We start from the raw sequence: 26,239 nt of genomic DNA, 5'->3' as shown, positions 1-26,239 counted from the left end.
TTTCGTTTTTTTAGATGTGTAATATTGTAAGATTTTAAATAATCATCACAATAAACTACTTTGTACTTGTACTTTGTACTTTGACTAAGCACTCCTTCTCTCCTTGTTGGGAAAAGATCCAATATTTATACTATGGAGTCTCAACGAACCCACTGAGAGAGTCCACAGAGCCAAGGGATCCACTCACAGCTGAGGTATGGTATGGCACCCCTTGCCAAAGCATTCCCTATCCCCTTTTTGGGGAAGGATCCAGAATGTAGGCCTTGGAGTCTCAGAGACCCCTCTAAGAGAGTCCACTGCATAAAGGGAGCCTCTCACAACAGAGATAGGGAAGTGCTACCACTTCCTTGGGATCACAGCTTACTGGACTTTGGATGTTGCTTTGACTCGTTTACCGGTTTGTGTCCCCGTCGCCCTTTCCCTCTTTCCATGCGGTGTCTCTCACCCTCCTCTCCTCTTTCTCGCCTTCATTATCTGTCTACTTACCACGCTCCTATTGTTTATCTCGACCTTACAAGTAACTATGTTGCCATGCTCTAATAACTGTGTAACCTTTGTAATGATGTAACCTGTAACTATGATCTGATACTCATGTAAATCGCCCTGATACCTCTTGGTCTAGCCAGCGCTATATAAAGCCTTTAAAAAAACAAAATCTACCCACTCAGCAATCCATTTAGTCATCCATCATCCATCCACTCTGCCATCCATCTACTCTGTCATCCATTCACTCATTTATCCACACTACCATTCATTCACTCATTTCATCCACTCATCGAGCCCTCCATCGATCACTTTAATCCTTCATCCTTTCACCTGCCCATTCACCTATACATTCATTCACTCACTCATACATCCAGCAATCCCTTTTCACTGCCATCCTCTCACCTGTCCATTCACCTATCTATCCATTGCTTTACTCTGCCACCCATCCATGACTTACCTCTGCTATGCTTTCACATGTTCATCTACCTATTCATTCACTCTCTCATCCATCCAGTTGTTTTACTCTGCCATTCCTTCACCTATTCTTCCATTTATACATCCATTCATCGGTTTACTCTGCCATTCATGTCTTATCTCTGCCATCCTTTCACATGTTTATCCATCTTTTATTTGCTCTTTCATCCATCCATCCATTTAGTCTGCCATCCTTTCACTTATCCATCCACCTATCCATTCATTCCATGCATCTTTTCACCCACTCATCTATCCACCCATTAATTCACCCACCTACTCATACATCTATCTTCCTTCCTTTCACCCTTCCTTCCTTTAAATATTCCTTATTTCTTTCCATTTTCTTTTTACCTATCTTTTGTTCTTCCTTTCTCCTGTTTGCTTTTCTATTGTATTCCTTTATTGTATTAACCCCTTCGCTGCGGGGGTAATTCCCCCGCTGTGCTGCGGGGGAGGGGGGCGCACAGCGCCCGCATGCTCATGACGAGCTGAGCTCGTCATGAGCTACAGTGCTCCTGTGCTCATGACGAGCTCAGCTCATCACAGGTGCTTTGGTTCCAGTGGAACGCTCAGCACAGCAGGGGAAATCTCCCCACATCTTAGCGTTACACGGCCCATGACGAGCTGAGTTCGTCATGAGCACCGGAGCACCGTGCCTCATGACGAGCTCAGCTCGTCATGAGCATGCAAAAGGTTAATGGCAACATTTTGTCTGCCCAGGTGCAGACAGAATAGAAGCACAAAGAACTACAGCCCCTGCTGTAGCTGCTGAAGCGACACAACACTCCTATTTCTGAGCTGTGCTATCTCCAGCTTATTCACTAACTTGTACTTATCAAGTTATTGCATGCCCACATAGAAATTCTGGTTTAATTCAAAACAGGTGCACTGCTCCCTTCAGCATGATATGCCTTCTGGACTCTTTAAGCATGTAACTTGGGTAAAAAGAGTCTTCGAATGCCCACTGAACTGTGATCATCCACAACAGGTGAGTTTGTAGATTTGCAGCCAGCCAAGGAAGACTTCTCAAGAGTGGCTGACCATCCCTATAACTACACACTATCTCTGTGAGGACTTGAAAATGTTAGTAATCACACATTATTTATGAAAATATTTGAACATTTTATTCACACACTATCTTTGTGGGGACTTGTTTAATATTAATTTCACACACAATCTGTCTGACTTCTTGAGCAGTCCTATAATAACACACTATTTGTGTGGGCACTTAAACATCATAATCTTCACACACAATTGTTGTTGTAACTTGAACATGATTACCTTCACAAACAATCTCCGTGAGATCTTAAACATTCCAATAATCACACACTATCTCTGTGGGGACCTGAACATCTTTTACTTCACACACAACATTTTTAAGACTTGAACATTCCTATAATCACACACTATGGGGCTCATTATGATCGCGGACGGACTTGAGTCCGTCCGCGACCATAGAGGAGGATGGAACCTCCGCATGGCCTGCGGAGTTCCCTCCTGTCCAATTAGGATGTGACCGCCACCCTGGCGGTCACATCCTCTATTTTTACCATTCCTGTGGGTGCGGTTTCAAGCTGCACCCGCCGCAATGGTAAAAATGTATACTTTGCATTTGAATGCAGAAAGCGGCAGGCACCATGTGGTACTTGCCGATTACTGCATACAAATGCAAGGGGGTACCACAATTCCCCCCATGTGCACCCCCCACCCCCCCCTTCAACCAGGGGGCCTGCAACGGGCCCCCGCAGTGAAGTTCCACATGCTTTTCCACCGGGAAAAAGCCGCCATGGAAAAGCATCTCTTTTACACCATCCTAATATGGCTGGCGGTGTCTGATAGACACCGCCAGCCATGTTGCAGCTTTTCCGCCATGGTTGTAAGTCAACCGCGGCGGAATAACGGCGGACTGAAACCAGGACCCACCAGCCATCCTAATGTGGCGGTGGGTCTTTGGTGGTTCCGCAAAGGATTTCCCGCATCCTCCGGGCCGGCGGTGGCTTCTGCCGGCCCAGAGAATGCAGAAAATCCTCCATCATAATCAGCCCCTATGTATGGGCATGGTTGATTATGCCTATAATACCTGTTTGAATGTGAACAATTGTACCCTCATATGTTATCTGTGTAAGGACATGAAGAGTATCTTTAAACACTGTCACTCTAGGAACTTGGACATTACTATAGTTGCACACTATCTCTGTGGGGACTTGAACATAATAATAAACACACACTATCTTTGTTGCTGCTTGAACATCCCAGTAACCACATACTATCTCTGTGGGGTCTTGAACATACCACTAACCACAAACTATCTGTGGGGGAGATTTGACCATTATATTCACACACTATCTTTGTGGGAACTTGAATAAGATTAAATTCACACTCAATTAGTGGAAGGTCTTGAACATTCCCATAATCACACAGGGCCTGATTCACTAAGATAAACTTATCACTTGTGTAAGTTTATGACTTACACAAATACCTGCATATTCAACATGGCTGCTCCTTGGCCTTGTCACCATCCAACAAGAAAACGGCACTCACAGGGGCAATTTATTTGTTTGTGAACTTGCCCCGTGAGTGCCTTTTCCTTGTTGGATGGTGAGGAGGCCAAGGAGCAGCAATATATCATCTATATACGCAACTCATATGATGAATTTGTTAATGACCTAATTCTGAATTAGAAATTGCAAAAGACTGTACATGGGGGATACACCCCTTATAATCAAGGAATGTACAATCAATGTCGTGTTAATTTTGTTCATGAACACATATGAATAATTTCTCATTGGAATGTACTTGAATAATGAAATGTTTTTAATAGCAAGCACTTAAGCACTTTATTATTCGCCATTTAAAACCAATGTATTAGATGGAGGTTTAGACATTTTGAGATGGCCACCGCTTTCACCATGTATACCATCTTCTATGTTGATGAACTAACCAATGATTGGTGGGGTTTAAAATGGCGATTGATTACGAACACAAACTGACACTGAGGAAGCTTGCATAGCGAAACGCGTCTGTCTGGGGTGAGGGGGGTTTGCAATAATAAATTCACAAAATCGGATACCAGCGTGCATGCCATCCTTTCAACTGTGATTTGTTGATACGTGCTGTGATATATATCACCATTCCACCAATGGCCGAAATAATCGGTCGACCAGGTACCGGTTAAATATATTTGAGTACTTTGAGTACATTGATTGAGTAAAACAGAAAAAAAATTGTATCAAAAGTATTTCTAAATGAATTCAAGCATTTCGTAAATTTTGATTATATTTGATTAACTTTTTTGTGGAAATTATAATACATCAATTCTTAATAATGTACGGGACACCACCAACAGCTGCCAATAATCCTGTGCTGGGGTGACTGGGGCAGGCAAAGCCCCCAAGAAGATCGCGCTCGGGCCGCCGCCGCCGGAGGACTTCAATTCCCGGCAGGCAGTGGGGCGCGTGTGACGCTCGGCTCGGCCAAGCGCCCGGAGGCGCTCAAAAAGACCGAGGCACCTCCCGCAGCGCGGGACACCACCAACAGCTGCCAATAATCCTGTGCTGGGGTGACTGGGGCAGGCAAAGCCCCCAAGAAGATCGCGCTCGGGCCGCCGCCGCCGGAGGACTTCAATTCCCGGCAGGCAGTGGGGCGCGTGTGACGCTCGGCTCGGCCAAGCGCCCGGAGGCGCTCAAAAAGACCGAGGCACCTCCCGCAGCGCGGGACACCACCAACAGCTGCCAATAATCCTGTGCTGGGGTGACTGGGGCAGGCAAAGCCCCCAAGAAGATCGCGCTCGGGCCGCCGCCGCCGGAGGACTTCAATTCCCGGCAGGCAGTGGGGCGCGTGTGACGCTCGGCTCGGCCAAGCGCCCGGAGGCGCTCAAAAAGACCGAGGCACCTCCCGCAGCGCGGGACGCGCGCGGGCGTGCCCGGGCGAAGCCCGGGCCAAGGGCGGGCCCGTCCCGCGCCCGTCCGAGACAGGAAGAGGCAGGGCAGGGACATCTCCCTAACATCTGGATCCTGAGGACTCTGCACCAAGGATTAAAAGGTACTGTGGGGAAAAGGGGAATATCTAAACTGAAAGAATACTAAAGACGCTTTCTGGCGCTACCCTTTCCTGTAGAACCTGAGTGTCGGAGAAGTAATTACTTGGATAGACCTTAGCAACCATTCTGCATAAGCAATGGGTAAGAGAAAAACTATGGAAGGTGGAGCCCAGCCGTCCCACCCTAAGAAGGGGAAAAAAGCAAAAAAGGTCACGCCTCCTGGTTCTAACTGCACCCTGACAAGAATTGAATCAATCGTCAGCGAATGTGAGGAAATCCTGACAGGAAATCCAAGTACTCACCAGGCGCAAAATCTCGACCCTGACCCACTTGCAGATGTTTTAAAACAACAGCGAGGGAAAGTGATCCCAGCTATTTTTAACAAAAAGTCCCCATATATTCCACCAGTCTGTGAAGTACACAAACCACCACCAGATAGTTCTACCAAGCTGGCCCAGTTAGAGCCATCTAAGGAGTCCAATCTACCTAGTGCTACTCTAGAATCCCCCGCCCACGAATTACAGGAGAACATAGGGGGGATAACTATCAACTGTGTTAATAGATTTGCTGTTTTAGAAGGGGAATCAGGAGATGCTCTAGAAGTGATTGCTCAAACAATTGAGAGGGGTGTTAAGGCAAAGGAACCAAATGCGGATGTCTGTGAGGGCTGCCCGAAATGTTTAATCCTTAATAGAGCTCTCTTAAAAAAACTAGATAAATTAGAGAGAGATATGCTCTCCATAACAAAAATGCTGGAAAAATTATCCCAGAAGGGTAACACTGATAGGGCAAAATCCTCACAAATCAGTACACCTGTAATGGTCTCAACACCGTGTACCCCAACTGACCCTTTAATTCCCGGTAAACAACTAGATGTAGGGCTCATAGAGAAAGGGCTTTTGCACCAAAAATCTCATGTTAGGGACTCACCAGCTGGACAGCATACTCTTAGCTCCAGGTCATATGCTGAAACTATAAAAACACGGGGCATAGCACATGGCAACAGATCTGCACATCCAGGTACACAACCTCGCAAGGTTACTAGTACAGTTGGCAATGGGGTACCTAGGGTTGCCCCAAACACCCCCCTGTTAGATAATGCTAAAAGAAACTCCAAAGCAATAGTATACATGACTGGGGTCCCAAAAATCAACCCGAACTCTGTGTATGAATCCAGAGAATCTATCCAAAATAAAGTGATCCATTGGCTCCGTCATGTCAGGGGATGTAGATCTATTATAAGGGAGGATCTGATTTTTGTCAGAAGACTGTCATTTCATAGTTCGCACACAGATTGTATAGAAATACAACTGTGTGATGAAGCACTGGCAGAGAACTTGGTGGCCCTTGAGTTTCGGACTTGTCCCCCTAAACAATCCAACATACAGATTAGACCCCTGCCCTCATGGTCTACAGCGGGGGATAATGATCTTTCGGGTCTAAATAAAGTAGACTGACTATTCAAAGTAAATGAAAGTACCCCTATGGAATCTTTTCCTAATATAGATGCTCTGGAAAATACCCATAATACAACCAATAATCTCCCTAGCTTGTCTCCTGGTGACCTTCTGAACCAGGAGAACAGGGAGCTAAACAAGAGAGGGGAAGGAGACCCAGAGGTGATCCGGTTGCTCTCCTGGAACATTGCAGGCCTCAAAAAGAAATTGGCCATTCCAGAATGGAATAAATTCATTGATAACTATGAGGTCTGTATGTTCCAGGAGACATGGTGCACAACAGGACTGCATAAAACGGGGTACTCTACTTTCTTCATCCCTGCAGTAAGTCAAGGGAAGGGACGCCCCTCGGGGGGTCTCCATATATGGGTAAAGATATCACTGAATTGGGATATCACTGTTCATTCTACCAACTCTGAAGATATCTTACATCTATCCTTCAAAGGACCCTTGAATGGCAATAGAGTAGAGCTGTTCAATGTATATGCAAGAGGGTCCCCGGGGGCTAAACATTCGGCCACAATAGCATCCTTAGAACTGGCCTTATCAAACATAGCCCCTCGATCAAATATAATTGTGGGAGGTGACTTGAACTGCACGTACGAACCATTAAGTGAGGAAGATCTAGTAGGGTCTAACGAACAAGATCTGAAACACTCTATTCCAGCATTGACCTTAAGACCAATTAAGAGATGGTCAGCTAGGGCATTACAAATTAATGCTCTAACATTGGAATATAACCTCCGTGCATTAAATGGTAGAACACCCTCGGATCCTGATGGGGCCATGACCTTTAACAGACTAAATGGCCCCTCGCGCATTGACTACATCCTTCTGGACATAAAATTATGGGGGAATGTGGTAGATATGGAGGTTAAGCAGATGCCGGACAGTGACCATAACCCTCTCTGTTTGGAAATTAAATGGGACTATAAGAGGAAGTCAAACGACCTCTTCCTCACCAAAGAAGTAGTCCCAACAAACTCCAACCGTAGGTTAAAATGGGAAAAGGTGGCTTGCCAAGAGAACATCCTGACCAATATAGGTAACCTGATTAAATTAAAGAGTGCGGAACTAACAACGCTCCTTACTGTGCAGGATAAAGGAGTTGAAACAGATTTAAGTGGAGTTTATGGGGAATTAATACTAAATATAAGTTCATATTTTAAGGTTAAATCTTCCAGAGGACACAAAAATAAACCAGCTAAAAGTGGTAATTTATGGTTTACAGCCAACTGCAGAGAAAAGCGAAAGGCTATCTCATTGGCTCTCCTGAAAAAAGATTCCACAGCAGTAAGGATGGCCAGAAAAGATTATAATAGAACCATCGATTTAGCTAAACGTGTCTGGGAGGAAGACCACTGGCAGGAACTAAAAAAAGCGGCCTATGAAAAGGATTCTACGCTATTTTGGGACTTAATAAATAAACTTAATAGAAGGGGAAAAGAGCCCGTCCCAAATCATATAACCGAACAGCAATGGCATTCCCATTTTTTACATCTCTATTGCTGTGAGGCTGTTACAGAGCAGACACTAGATGAAGAACCAGTATTAGAATCTGAGTATATACCCCACAACGCAGTAGACCCTTTTACACTAACAGAGGTCCAAATGGCCATTAATAATATAGCGCCTGGGAAGGCTGCTGGCCCGGACGGCCTGCCAGGTGACTTACTCCTACATGAACCCACCTTATGGGCTAATTTCATCCTACTTTTGATGAACCTTCTTGTCCAGGGCCACCCAGTCCCCGAGTCATGGAAAGGGGCAGAAGTGGTTACAATATACAAAAGGGGGCCAAAGAGGACCCTGCCAACTACAGACCTATAAGTCTGATTGATGTAATTCAGAAGGTGGTTGGCAGGGTCCTCATTTCCAGAATGGTGTCCTGGCTAGAGGAGGGAAATATTTTAACACACTTACAAGCAGGGTTCAGACGTAAGGTGGGAACAATGGACCAGGTCTTCAGATTTGCTGCAACATACTGGAAAACTGTTTCCATCGGGAAAGGCTCATTATATCTGGCCTTCATAGACCTCAAAACCGCCTTCGATCTTGTGCCCCGTGCCAAATTGTGGGAAGTGCTCCGGGCCATGGGTCTCCCACAATATCTCCTGGAGCTGATAAAAAGACTACATGAGGGCACTTATGCAAGAATAAGATGGGGGGGTCAGGGCGAACTGACCGGGAGGATACCAGTGAACAGGGGGGTCCGTCAGGGCTGTGCGATGGCCCCAACTCTTTTCTCTCTCTTTATAAATGGGGTGGCAGACCATTTGAGAGAGATGCCAGCCGATGCCCCAGTCCTGGCGGTAGAAAAAACACCAACCCTCCTTTTCGCGGACGACACCCTCCTGATGTCTAAAACCCCCTCTGGCCTCCAGAAACTCCTAGACAGGTTCCATCTGTTCTGCGAAGAACGAGGCTTAACCATCAACACAACCAAAACCAAACTGATGGTACTATCCCGCACAAAAAAAACCAGAAAGATCAACGTCACCCTTAACGGAACCTTGCTTGAGGAGGTGGATGCTTTTGACTATCTAGGAGTAAGGGTCAATCAAAGAATGAAATGGGACACCCATGTAGCCAAAATGCTTTTAAACCTCAAAAGAGTGTCAGGGGCCATTTCAAGAGATCATCGAGCATCCTACAGCAGACCCATTGCTCCCGCTTTAGCTGTTTACGATGGGAAGGCTCTGGCTGCTGCAGTATATGGGTCTGAATTATGGGGTTTTGATAAAACTGCAGACCTAGTAAAAGCAGAGAACAAGTTTCTAAGAGATCTAGTTGGCCTTCCACTGTCTACCCCTTTAAAACCACTCCTACACGACATGGGGCGGCGATCCATTAAAGACATAGTTTATATTCGCCCACTGTTGTACTGGGTGCGTCTAAGAAGGACACCAGAGTTGGCAAGCTATGCTGCAGTACTCGATGAACTAATCAATTTGAATGGATCAAAGGAAATTCTATGGCTGAACAAACTGAAGGAGGTGGTTAACAATCTAGGGCTGAGCCAAGCGTGGCTATCCCAGTCCCCCCCACCGAAAGAAACAGTCAAGAAAATGTATTGGGGTTGGGTGCAAGGCAAGGATCTAAAAGACACTAGGTGGGGCACTCTAACTGACCAGTTTCTAGAACATAAACCGGAGAAGAAGCTGGAACCTTTTTTAGACTTCATTAAAACACCTAGTGATAGAACCCTCTACCTAAAACTGAGGTATGGGACACTCCCGCTGAACGATTTCACCAGATGCTGGAAATCTTCCGTGTACCACCAAGCTTCTTGCCCAGGATGTACCAATCCCACTGAGTCCCTAGCACACTTTCTGTTTGCTTGCAGTGCATATAGGGGAGCCAGAAAGAAATGGCTGAAACCTGTATGCAGGGAACTAGGAGTGAGACATTGCATGATGGCCCTTCGGATTTTGAGAACGGACACAACCTCTATGATGGTCATCTGTGGATTAGCAAAGTACTTGGGAAGAGCCTGGCAGATTCGTTCAAAACTTATCCAGCTGAAAATGAGCTAGTAAACAACGACTAATTAATCTGGTTGATCAAGGGAAGCCTTTCACTGCATTTTATGTCATAGGGTTTCTTTTTAATTGTATATATCCACTCTGTATTTCTAATATTTTATAAATGCTTTTAATATCTTATAAATGAAATTGTACTTACTTTTATGATAAACTTCTTATCGAATAAAGTACTACAACAACGGTTAATAATGTATTTCAACCATACGTCTACATACATATGCACTATGCATGAATTTTCTCCCTTTTTTTTGTGTGACCCTTATATTTTGTTTTGGGTAAGCACATCTGTGGCCCAAAAAAAATTGTATATTTTTTCAACATTATGACTCAAGCACTATGGTTTCATTTGTTGGGATTTATATTTGCGGCTCACAACATTTATTTATACATGTGGCATTTTAACCATGCGATTTATGTCATGTCAATCGATTTTGTTATGCACTTATACCTATTTTTATGGGTGATAGAGCTCTTTTCACTCTATTTATTGACTCATTTGCTGTGGGCGTGTCATGTGACCAAGCTCCTTCCACAGAGCGAAACACGTCAGGGAGAGCATTAGCTCTGCACTTTTTGCTCAATAAAATTCCACTACTTTGTAAAGATGGTGGGATGGCGTCTTAGTTTCCAGCTAATCGACCCGACAGAGAAGAGGTCCGCGCCTGCTGTATCGCCGCTTCGAAAGCGGTCAGGAGTTTTGTTGATATATATTTATATATATAACTCAGGATGTCAGCCTTGCAGCGTGCAGAAGGACGCCAGCGGACCCAGAAATTTCAGGTGCAAATTTTATTTAGTGCAAAAAGCGCCCCCGCACCATAGCCATGACGCGTTTCGGGTCTTCCTCGACCCTTGATCACATGACAGCGCTTTGGAGTGACAATACGAAATTTAAAGTGGCAGTGCATAATGGGTAATCCACGTCATCATCGAGATAGACAAAATACTATTCAAGCGTCATAAGTTCATATACTTATTTTTAAAAAAGCAGCAATAAATATACTGTTTTAAAAAAAGTTTAAAAGTATTTCCCTAAATAAATTCATACGATAAATATTTTAAAACATCATATATAAAAACATCATGTAAATGTGCAAAATATTGCTGCTGTAATAGCATATGACAACTTTCGACATTTTTTCTACAAACTGATGTCACACCGGGGAGAACCACCTCGAGGGTATATATATACACATATATATATATATACACACACACACACACACATATATATGTATATATATATATATATATATATATATATATATATATATATATATATATATATATTACAAGATCGTCTCTCTAGATGGAAGTATAATTGTACACACTGATACAGCTAGTCTTGTAAGTTTTATCCATTTGCTAAATTATGAATGTTTTGTTGTATGTGTTTTTATTACATCAATGTCGAAATTAAGCTTTATGATTTGATATATACATATAATATTTTTTTTAATTGATGACAACTACATTCAGATTTGTTGCAACTGAGATGGCCAATGGCATTACCCAAAACTGTTTATCATTGAACCTCAGAGATACACTTTGTATGACCTACTATGCAAAGCTAGTCTAAATATTGCTCCAACATATGAGTGGGAATTAAGCCATTGTGTTCTTGAAAGTCCCTGAGCCCACAGTCATAGATGAAACTGTTTCATTTATCATATTTCCCTAATGTACATACAGATACATATGCTGTTGCTTTGTAATATGAAACTATATAATGTTAGAGAATGATATGTTCATATCTGTTCCATAAAGTGAGAATTGCAAAACCCACATAAGGTAACATTCTGCATTAGATTAGTGATAAATGGGACGTTTTTGCTGATATCTGTAACACAACATGTTGCTGTTTTCACTCAGGAAATGTCCAGGAAGAGATTGAAAGAGTAGTAGGTTCACAGCAGCCTACCTCTGGACATCGAAAGCTTATGCCCTACACAGATGCAGTGCTACATGAGGTGCAGAGATTTGGCAATATTGTGCCATTAAGTCTGCCACGTGAAACCACAGTGGATGTCAATTTCAAGGGGTATTTCTTACCAAAGGTAACAATTCATTCATAATTTGCTTTGTATTAAAAAAGGACTAATATTTATACTGTGTTTGTGAATGATTTTATGCTTACCAAGATGGATATACGTGAGACTGCATCAAAAAGATGGAATTTAGTGTTGTGAACATGTGTCTTTGCTTTCAGTACATACATAGTTCGAGTGGTTCATTGGTTAGGTGTAGGCCACCACTCAAATTCGACTATAGAAATAAGTGTCAAAGGAGAAATATTGTGCTATTCCACCATTGACCAGAGAAGTCTAAGCATAAGGCATCCGCCCCGTGAGAGATGAAGGATCCAGGAGAAGTCTTAAAGAACTAGCCTCTTGTTGGACAACTACCACTTGTTGATACCAGCTTGTGGTTGTTTTCCAATGAGGGTTTCTAAATGACATAAGTGTTCCCAACAATACATGCCTGAGTTCCCTGTAGTGTCACATGAAACTGTAGAGTGAAAAAAAAACATATTTCGGTAGAACTTTTTCTTCTGTAGCTTCCTCCATTGCTTCTTTTACATGGGAGAGTAGTCTTTGAGCACTGGTTATAGACCCTTCCCTATGTTCTATTGCTGTGCACTAAATATATGAAGTAGATAAAATGGGGTATATTATGTCAGTAATCCTGGGTTTGCTCGGAAATCGAGTGCAGCACACATGAAAAGAGGAATATGTTCCCAAGGATTTTTTTTGTGCAGGAAGGTGTTCCTTCTGCCCAAAAACAATTCTGCACCTAGCATAGGCATCCTTGTACCATGGTGCGAGGGTGCCTTCATTTGCCCTATGCTGCCTGTGGTCCGCAGCACAATGAGAGAGCACAAGTGCATCCCTTTCATGCAACACAGCACAGCAAGTTGCCTTGCTGCATTGCATTGCATAAAAGATTAGTTAACCTGACCCCTAGTTTGCAGTCCTTAGCACTGGTTTTGGAGAGAAATAGGTCAAAGGTAAGGTGTTTGTACAGGGCTGAGGTGTAAGCGCTGCAACCGTGAGTACAGTAGACACTCTTAAGACACACTGGCCCAGATTTATCAAGGGCTTGCAGCGACGTTGCATTACACAAGGTGACATAAGGCAACGCACACCTTTAATTCAGATTTACTATGACACACAGAGCCACTTTGCATGGCTCTGCATTAAATCGTAAATGTGGACTAAAGCTAGGCAATGCAAGTCGCTGCCTTGAGTTACTCTATGTTGGGAAGGCGTTCCATTGGTGAAGCGTGGGTGTTCCCACAGATCCACCATGGTTTTTGGTGCATTGCTCAATTACTTAGACTAGAAAACCTGGGAAGGTGACAAAATTATACACCTTCCTAGGTGAGGCGTAACATTGAGGAATATCTTTATAAAGATGTAATAATGCATTTGAAATATGGCCAACTTTTGGAAGAAAACCCTGTATCCTGCATTATTAAAGGTAATTCGTTCAAATATTCAGATCTTTGAATATTCAGCCCATTGGCATTCAGACATATGCAATACATATTCTAATTTAATGTCACTCCCTAAATATCTTAGTGCTCCAATGCCTTTCCAGAAACAACTTAATATCTAATTTTGCCCAGTGTTCATTACAGAGTGAACCTCCTTCCAGTACTCAGAGAATTCAATTGCTTTTATTCCTACGTTATCCACTTCCAGAGGACCGCTCTTGAATAGTCCACCAATTGAACCTGGTAATATCCTCCACAAAGACTTTGTAAACTCAAATAGCAATCTTCTGTAAGTTAAGTACCCTTTCCTTACACTTGAAAAAAACTATTGCCCGCTCTTGCGAATATAATGGGAAACACTCCAAAACTGATCCACCTGTTATGGCTCATCCATAGCCACACATCGTCTGACTAAAGAATCATTTTTTCAACACTGTCATCTGGTTCCCGGTATTTTAAATTCAGAAACAGTCAAAAAGGTGTAATTACAAAGTGTCATAGAAGGTGATAGAAGTTGGATTCCTGGTTGACTGAGGTTTGCACACAAGCCAGGCAAGAACCACCACTCTAGCCAGGGTAAGCTAAATAGAAACTAAAAGATAGCCAGGGCTTATCTAAAGAGGTCATGTGTAAAATATTTGTGCAACACACACACACAGTAATAGAATTAATACACCACAAAAAGACCCCACACAGGTAAAGAAACATAGAGAATATTTATCTGAGTAAGTGAAGATCAAAAACATACAATCAGTAGAAGTCAAGATGTGAATTTTTAAAAATTAAATGTAAAACCATGCTTAGAGGTCACTAGCGACAAAAACGTTACTTGAGGTTGTGAGGCACCGGAGTAAATCCGCAGTGGAGGCCAACCACAATGGAGGGAAGGTCAACTATAGGACCCATGCAGGGCAGCTGAGAAAGTACCTTGGATGGAGCAAAGTGTTGACACTGAGGGTACGATGTGTCAGTCTTTTGAACTGAGATACAGCCAATGCGTTGTTGTCGAATCGCACACAGTGGTGTTGTTGGACCACCCAGGCTGTAGAACCGCTGACATTGAACAGCATCTGTGTTGGCGTCTAAGTGAAATGTGTGAGAAGTTGACCTGGCATATGCTGTCCACTATTCTAGTGGGCACCTTGAACCAGTCCAAATGACCCCTTATTGATGGTAGGTTAAAGGCAACCTTATAGAAAGCTGTTGGACTTGGCCCTTCTGGCAGGTTCACCAATGAACTTTTTGCTTTTAATTGTGACCTGGTGTTAGTGATTTTTGGCTTCTGCGCACTTTACCACTGTGTCCCAGGGAAAGTGTGTGCTCGTGGTAAGGTTGGTCTGACCTCCCATAGGAATGCATGGGGAATGTATGTCCCTGGTAGTTCCCCATGCGTGGGGAGTGCAGGGGAGAGTTTGGTATGTGCGGACTCGTGTGATTAAATGCTGCACAATGATGCATGCGGCGTTAATGTGTCTAATGTGAAAGTGCCACTACTAGAAGTTGGCATGTCTGTGTAATAAAGGTAAAATGGCTTGTGATTGGCTGGAGCAGGCTGATGAGCCTGGCCCCAGGAGTCAGGATGTGTCTTCCCCCGTGGTGAATAGAGAGATTGACAGCCAGATGGGTGGAAGGAGTGCACCTGGGACCTGAATAGGGCGGGGCTTTCCCCATACAATTCTGACTCCGCCCCCTGTAGTGCGACTGATGAACCTAGCCTGGCCAGTGAATATTGAGAGGGGCTGAGCACAACAGAGTGCTCAAAAACCAGCTGCATCTGGTTTTCCCCCACCCTGCAGACACAGACAAAGGATTTATGTGTATAAAAAGGGGGCTGTGACCCCTGGAAAAATGTTCTTTCCCTGGATCCTAGCTTGAGGGGGGCCTGCTGCTGCTGGGCGCCAGGAGGACCACCACTGGTGACTGCCTCCCTGCCTGGAGCGCCCTGTGAGCTGGCCCCTGGGCCCAGCCTTTGTCCCCCCTGGCCTTCATTTCTTTTTGGACTTTGTCCCTGGACCTAGGTAGACTTGGGTCGCCTGCCAGTGCCTGGGGAGTGCTGGCCTCCCCCTCAAAATAGCGGGCAGCACCGTGGTGCAGCGATCCCTACCTTGAGGGATTCCCCAGCGTGGGGATCCCCCCTTTCTGCTTATTTCAGAGCAGGTGGCCACCCTGCTGAATTGCCACTATTTTTCGTTATTTTTCCATTCACGGGAGCCCACCTCGTTTTATTAGTTATTTTGCGGGTGCCTACCCCGCCAGGGACCGGGTTCGTAACTTGGAAGCCTACCCCGTATTTTGCCCGAGAAGTTCATACGCCATCGGCCCGGGCCGCTGTTGTCATCCGGGGAGCCGCGCTGTGATTGCCTCCTCGCACGAGAGGAAAACCGGAAGTCAACTGGAGCCCACCCCACGCTCCGGTGTCCGCAGGAGAAGTTAGCTGGAACCAGGAAGCCGACGGGACCCTACCCCGTGCTCCAGGAGAGGAAGGCGGAAGACGAGCAGGAAGAGGTGGCGCTTGCACCCAGGACCCCAGAGATCAAGGTGCCCAGAGAAGGTGCGTGTTTCCTCGCAGAGCTCCCGGCGTGCAGCCACCTGGAGCCGACCAGAGAGAGAGAAGCGTCCATCTTCCCCAGTGAGGCTCTCCCGAGTGAGAGAGCCCCAACCGCCTCTTGCAGGCCACCAGAGGAGCCCCGCAGTCTCACCGGTAAGTGGGAGAACCTCGGGCCAGTGTTGTGGAAAGGGGGGGCATTGGGGCACATTGATGGTGCCCACCTCTCTTCTCCTGCGGGTGCTATATTTGTTTTGGGCCACATCTTCAATGTCCGAGTCCCCAGAGCGGGACACCAACGAAGGGGGCATTTTGTATTTCGAGCCCGAGAGGCTCCAACTTTAATCCCCACATTTGGGGGCATTTCTGAGGGTAGAGCGGCCCCGGTTGGCAGCAGCCCTCTCCCCCAGTGGGCAGCATTTTCGTTAAGCCCACGAGGCTCCAGGGGGGCTTCTCCTTTATCGAGCCTACGAGGCTCCCGCGTTGTTTTTGGGCACCATTGGTATTCAGAGCCAGGAGGCACACTGGTGGAAGGCTCAGTTCCAGCTGCCAAGCACTTAGTGGGCAGCTGCTTCATTTAGGCTTTGCGCAATCCTCTGGGGCTGCCTGCGCAGCCTGCCCTGACTTTGCTGGACACAGGGCATTTCAGCCCCAGAGAGGCCAAGTTGGCCTGGGGTTCAGTTCATGTGTTTTGCCCTTGCGTGGTGTGCATGTTTTTGTCTCATGGGATTTTTGCGCAAATGTGATACTTGCCTAAAGTGATTATGTGATGCTTTTTGCAATACCTCTAAATGTATTTGTATGCTTAGGAGGTTGTTTTCCCTAATATAGGTTCTGCTAGTGAGTTCATGGTTCCCTGCGTGATATTTGCCTAGGGTGTTTAGAATTGCGTAGGTGGTACTTACCTTTTACCAGTGATTACTGGTTGTGTGCTACATTTGCTATTTGATGCTACAGTTATTATATGTGCTATGTGCTAAGCGTTATTCCTACAAAGTGCTAATTCTACCAAGTGCTAGTTCTAAAAGTGCCTATCCCTGACAGTGGTCCAGTGGCACAGTGTAAATTGTGTGTTTATTATCTAATGTGTTTGGTATAATACAAAGGCTATTTTTATGTATAACCTTGTGTGGAGTTTCCTTTGTGGTGGGCCTTGGGTGTTGTTGCTGGGGTCACGCGCAAACACTTTACACCTCACTCCGGGATAAGCCTGACTGCTTGCGCCAAGCTACCAATGGGGTGAGCAGGGGTTATCTTGGCGGGTGACTTCCTTGCCCTGACGTGGAATGGTGGTTTCTGTCTGGCTTTGGCCCCATTTTAACCAAAGCTATCGTAGTGGTAGCTGTGGAGAGCAGCCGTCAGGATAAGTCTTGAAGGAGTGTAAAGCAGCTTGTTTTACCAGTCTATAATCTCGTGAATGACCAAATGAAAGGAGAACCACACCAGGTATATATATATATAAAATATATGTATTTATTCTAAACACAGTCCTCTAGTCTCTTTATGAGGCTAGAGGCAAAAGTACATCAGGTTAAACTTATTTAGCACACAGTAAATTAGCACAGTATACATTTAGCCCTAGGGGCCTCACAAACCATATACTAAGAAAATGGTATAAGAACCACGACTGACATAGATACAAGGTCTAGAGCCTGTAGAGCAGCTGGGGCCACCAGGAACCACCCAAGGTAGTGACACAGGGGACCCATGGGGGACGCGTGCAGTGTCTAAACACAGTCGTGAATCACCATTTATTTCTATGGGGAAAGTCGCGGTTGGAAAATTTCAAAGGAGGGACACTAAGAAGAGGACTTGGAGCAAACCCCTTTAGAACTAACCAGTTCTAGAGTCAATACCCATGGGAGCACCAGAGTACTCATGTTACCTCACCCAGGGAAGCCGGGCGCATAGTTGTCTTTTCGTGTCATGTTTCGTCGTTGTTTTCTATGGCGAGCTGCTGAAAAGTGCTGCAGGCGACCAAGTGGAAAGTGTCCAGATGGATTCAAGCCTGGATGGGAGTCGAGAAGAACCTGAAAGCAGAGGGGACAGGAGCTGGGTCACTAGCCAGTGACCAGGAAGGCAAAGTGAAGATGCCAACCGATGTCGGGTGCTTACAGGTGAAGAAGGTGAAGCTTGACTCTTCAGCCGCGAGGACCAGGAGGCGTCAACAACAACCAGGAGCTGGATTCAAGCTGTCCCACAAAGTCAAGTGCTACAGTGTTGGATTCCAGATGGGATTCAACAAGCCTTGGCAACAGCAACCTACACAGAAAGCAAAAATTGGCTTTGGTGTAAACCAGCAAGGTCTGAAGGACTCACCCTTTGGAGGGTAGTCGGGGCACATTTGGAGCAACCAGGAAAGCCCAAGGAACAGAAGAATTACCTTCATGGGCACCCACCAGTCAATGGACCAGGGATCGCGATAGAACCTCAAGTGGAAATGCTAGAAGCGGGCCCATGGAACACTTGTGGAGTGTAAGCCCACAATCTTCATTGCAAATGGTGCTTGGGGTTTGGACTACAAGTAGCCCAATGCACAACTTCAGGAAAGCTCGGTAAGTTGATGCACTTGCAAATGTTCTCAGTGTCCAGGAGTTCCGGTCCCACATCTCTCGTGATAGCTGTGGGTCTCAGCTTTGCTAGGATCTTGTGTCAGACTCAGAGATGTCTGGAAGTCCATGTCCTGTGTCACAAATCCACCGGGATCCGGCAGGAGCCTTGGAAATGCAGACCGGCAAGATGCTTCTTTGGTGCCTGTTTGAACAGGGGAGTCACTCCTTGACCCCAAGGGAGATTCTTCCATCTTCTGGTCGAAATAGAATGTCGAAGTTCCAGGATATATGTTGCAGAGTTTCGTCCAGGGTAATCTAAAGTCCTAAGGACTGGGGGGGCATATTACCAAGCAATAGAGATAATTATCGCTTTTGCTTGGTTAGCGGGAAAAAAATATCGCCGAGCACCGAGGATTTTTACCGCTGAGATACCTTGATATTATCAAGGTTTATCTCAAAAGCGGTAAAAATCCTGCAAAATGCATGAATATCGCTGAAAAATCTGCGATATTCATGCATTATCGTGACAATGCTCTTAGCCATGTTATCCACCTTCCATTGGATAACATGGCTAAGAACTGCTTTTAGCAGGCGTTAGCTTTTGGAGATATTCGCGTTTAGCGCGAATATTTCCAAAAGTTGTTAATAGGAGTTAGAGATGTTAGCGACTGTTTTCAGTCGCTAACATCTTGGCACGCCCACTTTGCATGTCATTAGCGATAATTATCACTGACATGCAAAGTGGGCCCCTAAATGCCCGCTATCGCCTACAAGCTGTCGCTAACTGGTGTTAGCGACAGCTTGGTAATAGGGCGATAAAAATTATCGCCGCATTAGCGGGAAAAAGTCCCGCTAATGTGGCGATAATGCCCTTGGTAATATGCCCCTGGGTTCTTATACTTATTCGAAGTTTAGGGGTTGTACCTGTGGGTGGATCCAGGTAGGGGATGGTTACACCCCTTTCCATTTGTCCAGTTCCACACCAGAGCAAGGGCTGAGCACCCCTGCAACCGGTTTGAACTGGGATATGCACAGGGACACTAAGTGTGCCCCCAACACTGTCTGAAAAGCATTCACTGAATGCACCCACCCTGACACAATACACTAAAGCCTGTCTGGGGAGGCCTTTACACCTCCCTGCGACAGGAAATCTATTGTCCAGTCCTCCCCTGCCGGAGTTTCATCCAGCAGCAGGAAGTCAGACTCGTGCCTGTGGCTGCAGCATCCATTTTGTGATGCTGGGGCTATTTTAAACTGTTACCAGTCAGGTACTTGTGTACATGTCTTTTCCCTCTAGAAGGGTGGAATTCTAGCCCCACCGCTAGGACTGGCCGAGGGGTAGGATTCCAAAGTGTTTGACACCAAACACAACATGTTTCCATGCAGCCGTCGCAAAGTTAGCATTTACCGCGAGGTTATAATGCACTTAAGAGTATATGATCTGGCTGCATCACAGAACAGCTACAGAGGATAGATTCTGAAAGCTGCAGTGGGGTCCTGCTCATGCATGGGTACCCTCTCACACAAAACCAAGCACTCTGCCTTCGAGATTGATAAGGCTTGCCGTAGGAGTGACTTATAGGTTTATATGTGTCAGTGATTAAGGGTAGATATAGGTAGCCTATATCTCAGTAAAGGGGTGCATGCACCACCTTACCCAGGCTGCAGTAGCAGACCTGTGCTGCCATTTGGAAGGCTTCCCAGGGGTGGCATAATACATGCTTTAGCCCCTGTTAGGCCTCTGGGATACCTATACTGTTAGTACCTAAAGTACAATATACTAGGGACTCACAAGGGTAACCCAGTAACCAATCTGGAGTGTACCTAATGTACATGCAATCAATTTACTGAGGAAGCAGCTAGGCTGGGTTCCTGGTTAGCGGCGACCCAACCAGACTAAAGTCGAGAAACAGTGAAACACCAGCAGAAAGTGGGGGTAACTATAGTAAGCAGATCCTACTCTCATACACAACCCCCACCCACAATGCAGGCACAATAAACTAATCTTAACCAGTTGAGTCATCATGTTCTGAGTGGAAATATCTGGAGATTTCATCTGCATTGGTATGGTTACTCCCAGGTCTATGTTCCACTGTATAGTCCATCCCCTGTATGGAAATGAACCACCTTAAAAGTTTGGTGTTTTCACCCTTCCTCTGTTATAGCCATAAGAGGGGCTTATGGTCAGTCTGAACAGTGAAGTGAGTGCCAAACAAGTATGGCCTCAGCTTCTTCAGAGCCCAAACAACAGCAAAGGCCTCCCTCTCAATAGCTGACAAACTTTTCTCTCTAGAGGTCAGCCTTCTGCTAATAAAAGCTACTGGCTGGTCCTGACCTTCATTATTCAATTGTGATAGCACAGCCCTTACCCCCAACTCAGATGCATCTGTTTAGGAAATTAATTCTCTGGACTAATTAGGACTTTGCAGAATTGGTGCAGTGCACATGGCCTGCTTCAGGTCTTCAAATTCCTTTTGACAGCTTAGTGTCCACTGAACTTTCTTAGACATCCTTTTAGAAGTTAAGTCATTCAGGGGTGTCACGATGGATCCATACCTCTTTACAAACCTTCTGGAGTACCCAGTCAGGCCCAATAAAGCTCTAATCTGAGTCTGGGTAGTGGGAGCAACCCAGTCCATGATGGTCTGGATTTTGCTCTGCAATGGTTGAACCTGGCCTACACCTACAAGGCGGTCCAAGTACACAACCTGACCCTACCCTATATGGCACTTAGTAGCCTTGATAGTTAGGCCTGCCTTTTGCAGGGCCTCCAAAACATTTCTCAGGTGGACCAGGTGATCCTCCCAGGTGGAGCTAAAGAGAGCCATATCATCAAGATAGGCTGCACAGTAGTCTCCCAGGCCTGATAGGACTGTATTCACCAACCTTTGAAAAGTGGCAGGTGCCTTATTCAGACCAAAGGGCATTACCACAAATTGATAATACCCACTAGGGGTTCAAAGTGCTGTTTTTGGCTTTGCATCATCAGCTAATCTGAACTGCCAGCAGTCAGGTGTAATATCAAATGTGCTAAGAAACTTGGCTGAGGCCAAAGTATCTATGAGCTCAACTGCTCTTGGAATTGGATGGGCATCAGTCCTAGTGACTTCATTGAGACCTCTGTAGCAGTTTGCTGCTGAGCAGTGGGGCCGCCTGCCAAGGCTACCCCATCCACTGACCCATCATCAGGGTTCTGTGAGAGCAGGTTAGGGAGAAGGTCACTCTCCTCCTCCTGTCCATCATCAGTAGCCATGAGCACCCCCATGTCTGCCCTGTCAACATATGGTTTTAGTCTGTTGACTTGAAGCACCCTATGGGGACTCCTGGGAGTTCCTAGGTCCACCAAATAGGTAATTTCTCCCTTCTGTTCAACAATAGTGTGGGGTCCACTCCACTTGTCTTGGCTCCTACACCCACACTTTCTGTCCTGACTGGTCCTGGCTGGTCCTGGCTGGCTGGTAAACAGTCAGTACAGCCTTTTGGTCATGCCAGGCTTTCTGTAATTCCTGGCTAGCCTCAAGGTTTTTAGTTGCCTTTTTAATATACTCAGCCATCCGTGGGAAGAGACCAAGTACCTAGTCCACTATGTCCTGTTTAGGGGGTTTGAGAGGTAACTCCCATCCCTCCTTCACCAGACACAATGGGCCTCTTACAGAATGCCCAAATAGAAGTTCAAAAGGGTTGTAGTCAACCCCCTTCTGAGGAACCTCCCTGTATGCAAATAAAAGGCAGGGTAGCAGGATTTCCCATCTTCGCCTGAGCTTTTCTGGGAGACCCGTGATCTTACCTTTTAAGGTTTTGCAGTCAAGTGCTAGACATAAGGTTTGCGTCTCTGTCAGATACTACCTCCTTAGGGAAACCCACTCTTGGGAAAACTCCCAAGAGGGCTCTTGCTACAACAGGTGCTGTAGGGGTCCTAAGGGGAATTGCCTCTGGGTACCTAGTGGTATGGTCCACCACCACTACGATAAACCAGTGCCCAGATGCAGTCTGGGGATCCATTGGTCCAACAATGTCACTCTCCAGTCTCTCAAAGGGAACCCCCACCACAGGTGGTGGCATCATGGGGGCCTTTGTGGGGCCACCTGGCTTACCACTGGCTTGACAGGTTACACAGGAGCGACAAAACTCCTTTGTGTCTTCAGACATGTGGGGCCAGTGGAAGTGTGGGACAATTCTGTCCCAGGTCTTGTTCAGGCCCAGGTGTCCTGCTATAGGAATATCATGGGCTAGTGTCAATAGGAAGCCCCTGAACTTCAGAGGTATAACCAACCTCCTGGCTGTACCAGGCTTGGGTCTCTACTCTCTGAATACAGGAGTCCATACTCCTAATAGATGTTATGTGTGCCATTAGCATTCCCAGCACTCTCAGCAGAAGCTTGCTGTCTGAGGGGTTCAAGAGAAGGGCAGCCCAGCTGCTCCTGACTCAGATCTACCCTGGAAGGGTCCCCTGTCCCTAGGAACTCAACCTGATCAGGCTCAAGCTCATCTGGGACAGTTCATTCTTCAGGACTGAGATCATCTCCCTCAATAGACTGATCTTCCTTCTGAGTCAGGGGGGAGGCACTGCCTTAACAATACTGCTGCATTTCTTGAAAACCACCTGGTCCATTATTCCAGAATCCAGGGCCTGTTCAGTGTCAGGCTTTTTGACCTGTGACCTAGTCACAGCTAACACATGCACAGAGATCCCTAACATTTCTGCATGGGACCTAAACTCCACTTCAGTCCAGGCTGAAGTCTCTAGATCATTGCCAAGCAAGTATTCAACAGGGAGGTCTGTACTCACCACAACCTTCTTAAGGCCAGTTACCCCTCCCCAGGAGAAATGAACAATTGCCAAGGCATGGTTGGTCCTAACATTGCTAGCATTGGTCACTTGGTAATGTTCGCCAAGTATGATCTGTCAAGGGTCCACCAGGTCTTTTGTCACCATAGTGACACTTGCCCCGTGTCCCTGTAGGCTAAAGCCTCTTTTCCATTTATTAAAGGCTGTTGTCTGTACTTGCCCAGATTACTGTGACTCACAGGGGAGGTCATATCCATGACTCTATCACAGACTAACACAGCCTGAGTTGGAACTCTGACTAGGACAGAGCCCATCTCAGTGCCCAGGGTTAACCCTACTACACCCTTCTGCAGAGTACCACCACGTGGAGCTGACCTAGGGGAACAGTTGCCTTAGGGACAATGGTGGCTGGAGTTGCATCCTTCTTGGTGAAATCACTTGTCCAATGGCTATTCTGTTTACAGATTTTACACTATGGTTTCTTTTGGCCTTTTCCTTTCTTGGAAGATTGGGAATCCCCACCATTAGAAGCTTTTTGGGGGCCTTGTGAAGACTTCCGGTCTTTACCCTTCTCCCCACCCTTATAAGGATCTTGCTTCTTTTGGTCACCACCTTGGTTCTTACTTTCTGCTTCACCCTGGTTCTGACCCACGTGTCTGCTTTCTTTTCCAATTCTTGGGGAGAGGTTAGATCAGGGTCTACCAGGTATTGATGCAACATCTTATTCTGACAATTATTAACCCCTTTGCTGCTGATGACGAGCTCAGCTCGTCATCAGCTACAGTGCTCGTACGCTGATGACGAGCTGAGCTCGTCATGCAAAGTGGGTTTTTAAAATCTTCAGCGCACCGCGGTAAATCGTACCGTGGTTAAGGTGTTAAGGATCTGCTCCCTCATGATCAAGTTATACAATCCTGTATAATCACACACTTTACTGCCTATTATCCAGCCTTCCAGAGCCTTAGTAGCACAATGAACAAAGTCAACCCAGTCCTGTGTCGGTCCCTTTAGGGTATCTCTGAACTGTATTCTATACTGCTCAGTGGTTAGGCCAAACCCATCTAAGAGAGCTCTCTTCAGGACTTTGCAATCATCAGCATACTCTTCTCTGACAGTGAGGAGCTTGTCTCTACCTTTGTCTGCAAGATTGCTGCCCACTGCTCCTGGGGGACCCTCTGTACTTTGCAGGCCCTTTCCAGTGCAGTTGTCCATTTGGGGATGTCATCCCCATTCTGATAGGAAGGGACAATCTTGTTTAAGTGTCTATGGTCATAAGACCTTTCCCTAATACTAGGGAAGTTGTTGCCACCATGTGACTCTAGTCCCATCTTTTTTCTTGCTTTTTCTAGCGCCAGGGATTCCCTTTCTAAGGCTACTTTCTGTCTCCTTATCCTCAGCTGAGCTTCTTCCATTCTCACTCGATGCTCTCTCTTCTCCTGGGAGGTGTTCCTCCTATGAGAAGTGACAGAGGTCCCTGCTGATATGTAAGAATGATTAGACTTCACTGAAGTTGGTCTGGGTCTTCTAAGCACACTACCAACTCTTCCTAGGGGTACAAAGAGAGGGCCTTGCTGGCCTTCCTCATCTCCAGTTAGAGCTGGGTTGTCGAGGTCTAGTTCATTGTCAACCTCCTGGTCAGCATCTGAGTCTGAATCCTGTGGGACTGGACCACAGGGAGTTTCCTCCTCTGCTGCTCCCAACCCACTGCCTCCTCTTTCAGGCTCTGAAGCCGTCTTCAAGTCATCTAACAGCAATACCTCTCTGAGGCGTTGGGTGGTGGCACCTTTGCCAGTCTTCAGTAGTCTAAGTGTATTTATTAATCAGAAGATTTAGGGCATGATTTAGATTTTGGCGGACCAGTTACTCCATCAGAACGGTGACAGATATCCTGTCCACCGAAATGTAAATCCCATAGGATATTACAATATTTATGTTTTGGCGGATGGGATATCCATCACCATTGCGATGGAGTAACCCATTTGCAGAAATCTTAATCAGGTCTAGTGTGACTCATCAGTTATTCTTCTTCACCCTTCCACGTTGGATCTTTTTATTTGGTGAAGGACTTGTTTTTAAAGAAAGACAGACTTTGGAAGTAGGGGCTGTTGCTGTTTTTTTGTTGTTCTTCTGCCCCTGTTTTCATGCCTGTGATACTTAGGGTTATATTTATGACCCAGTTTGCGTCGCTATTGCATCACACAACATGGTGCACAAGCAATCTAAACCTTAAGTTAGATTTTTGAATCCATGCAAAGGCAATTTGCAAGGCTTTGAGTGGCTCAAAAAATCTGGAATAACGTAGCACAGCAGAAATCGCTGTGTTGCATTATTCTCCCCTAGTTAGGCATTCTATGGGCATTGCGGTGGGTGTTCCCACACAACTCTAATGGAGTTTGATGCATTCCTAGATTTACAAGGACTTCTAAACCTGGGAATGAGCCAAAATCGTATGCTGTCCTAGGAGGCATAAGAAGGAGAAATATCTTTATTTATCCACGTTTTTAGCTTTTGGTATGTGTGCTGCATTCTTCAGTACATATAGAAGGAGGAAAAAGCCTCTCAGAATTGTTTTTGTGCAGGAAGCCTATTCCTGCACAAAGCCAATCCAGCCTACAACACAGGCACCCTGGCACCATGCCAGGGTGCCTGCACTGGCGCTAGGCTACTATAATGGCTCCAGCGCAAGGGGAAAGGACAGGTATTCTCCATATCAGATAAATACAATGAACTCCTGCCCTTTCCCTGGGACACAGGGCACCTCAGCTAGGTGACTTACTGCACTGCCCTGCCCCACAAAAGTCAGAAATATGCCCCTTGGTGCTGTCAGCCACATTTCCTGATTTCTATTTTTTTGTC

The 26,239-nt window shown here is 45.8% G+C and overlaps 1 protein-coding gene across 1 annotated transcript in view; it reads left to right on the top strand.

Moving 5' to 3' along the window:
* Positions 1-26,239, top strand: part of LOC147706982 (cytochrome P450 2K1-like) — a 524,195-nt gene that overhangs the window by 478,714 nt on the left and 19,242 nt on the right. Inside the window, exon 7 of the mRNA XM_086926210.1 lies at positions 11,874-12,058. Within this exon, the coding sequence (XP_086782336.1) occupies positions 11,874-12,058 (185 nt within the window). The remainder of the gene's footprint in view (positions 1-11,873; positions 12,059-26,239) is intronic.

The sequence above is a fragment of the Lissotriton vulgaris genome, chromosome 6, assembly GCF_964263255.1.
Source record: "Lissotriton vulgaris chromosome 6, aLisVul1.2, whole genome shotgun sequence".
Lineage (NCBI taxonomy): Eukaryota > Metazoa > Chordata > Amphibia > Caudata > Salamandridae > Lissotriton > Lissotriton vulgaris.
The sequence above is the reverse complement of the archived record's forward strand: the minus strand, read 5'-3'. Positions and strand labels throughout refer to the sequence as shown.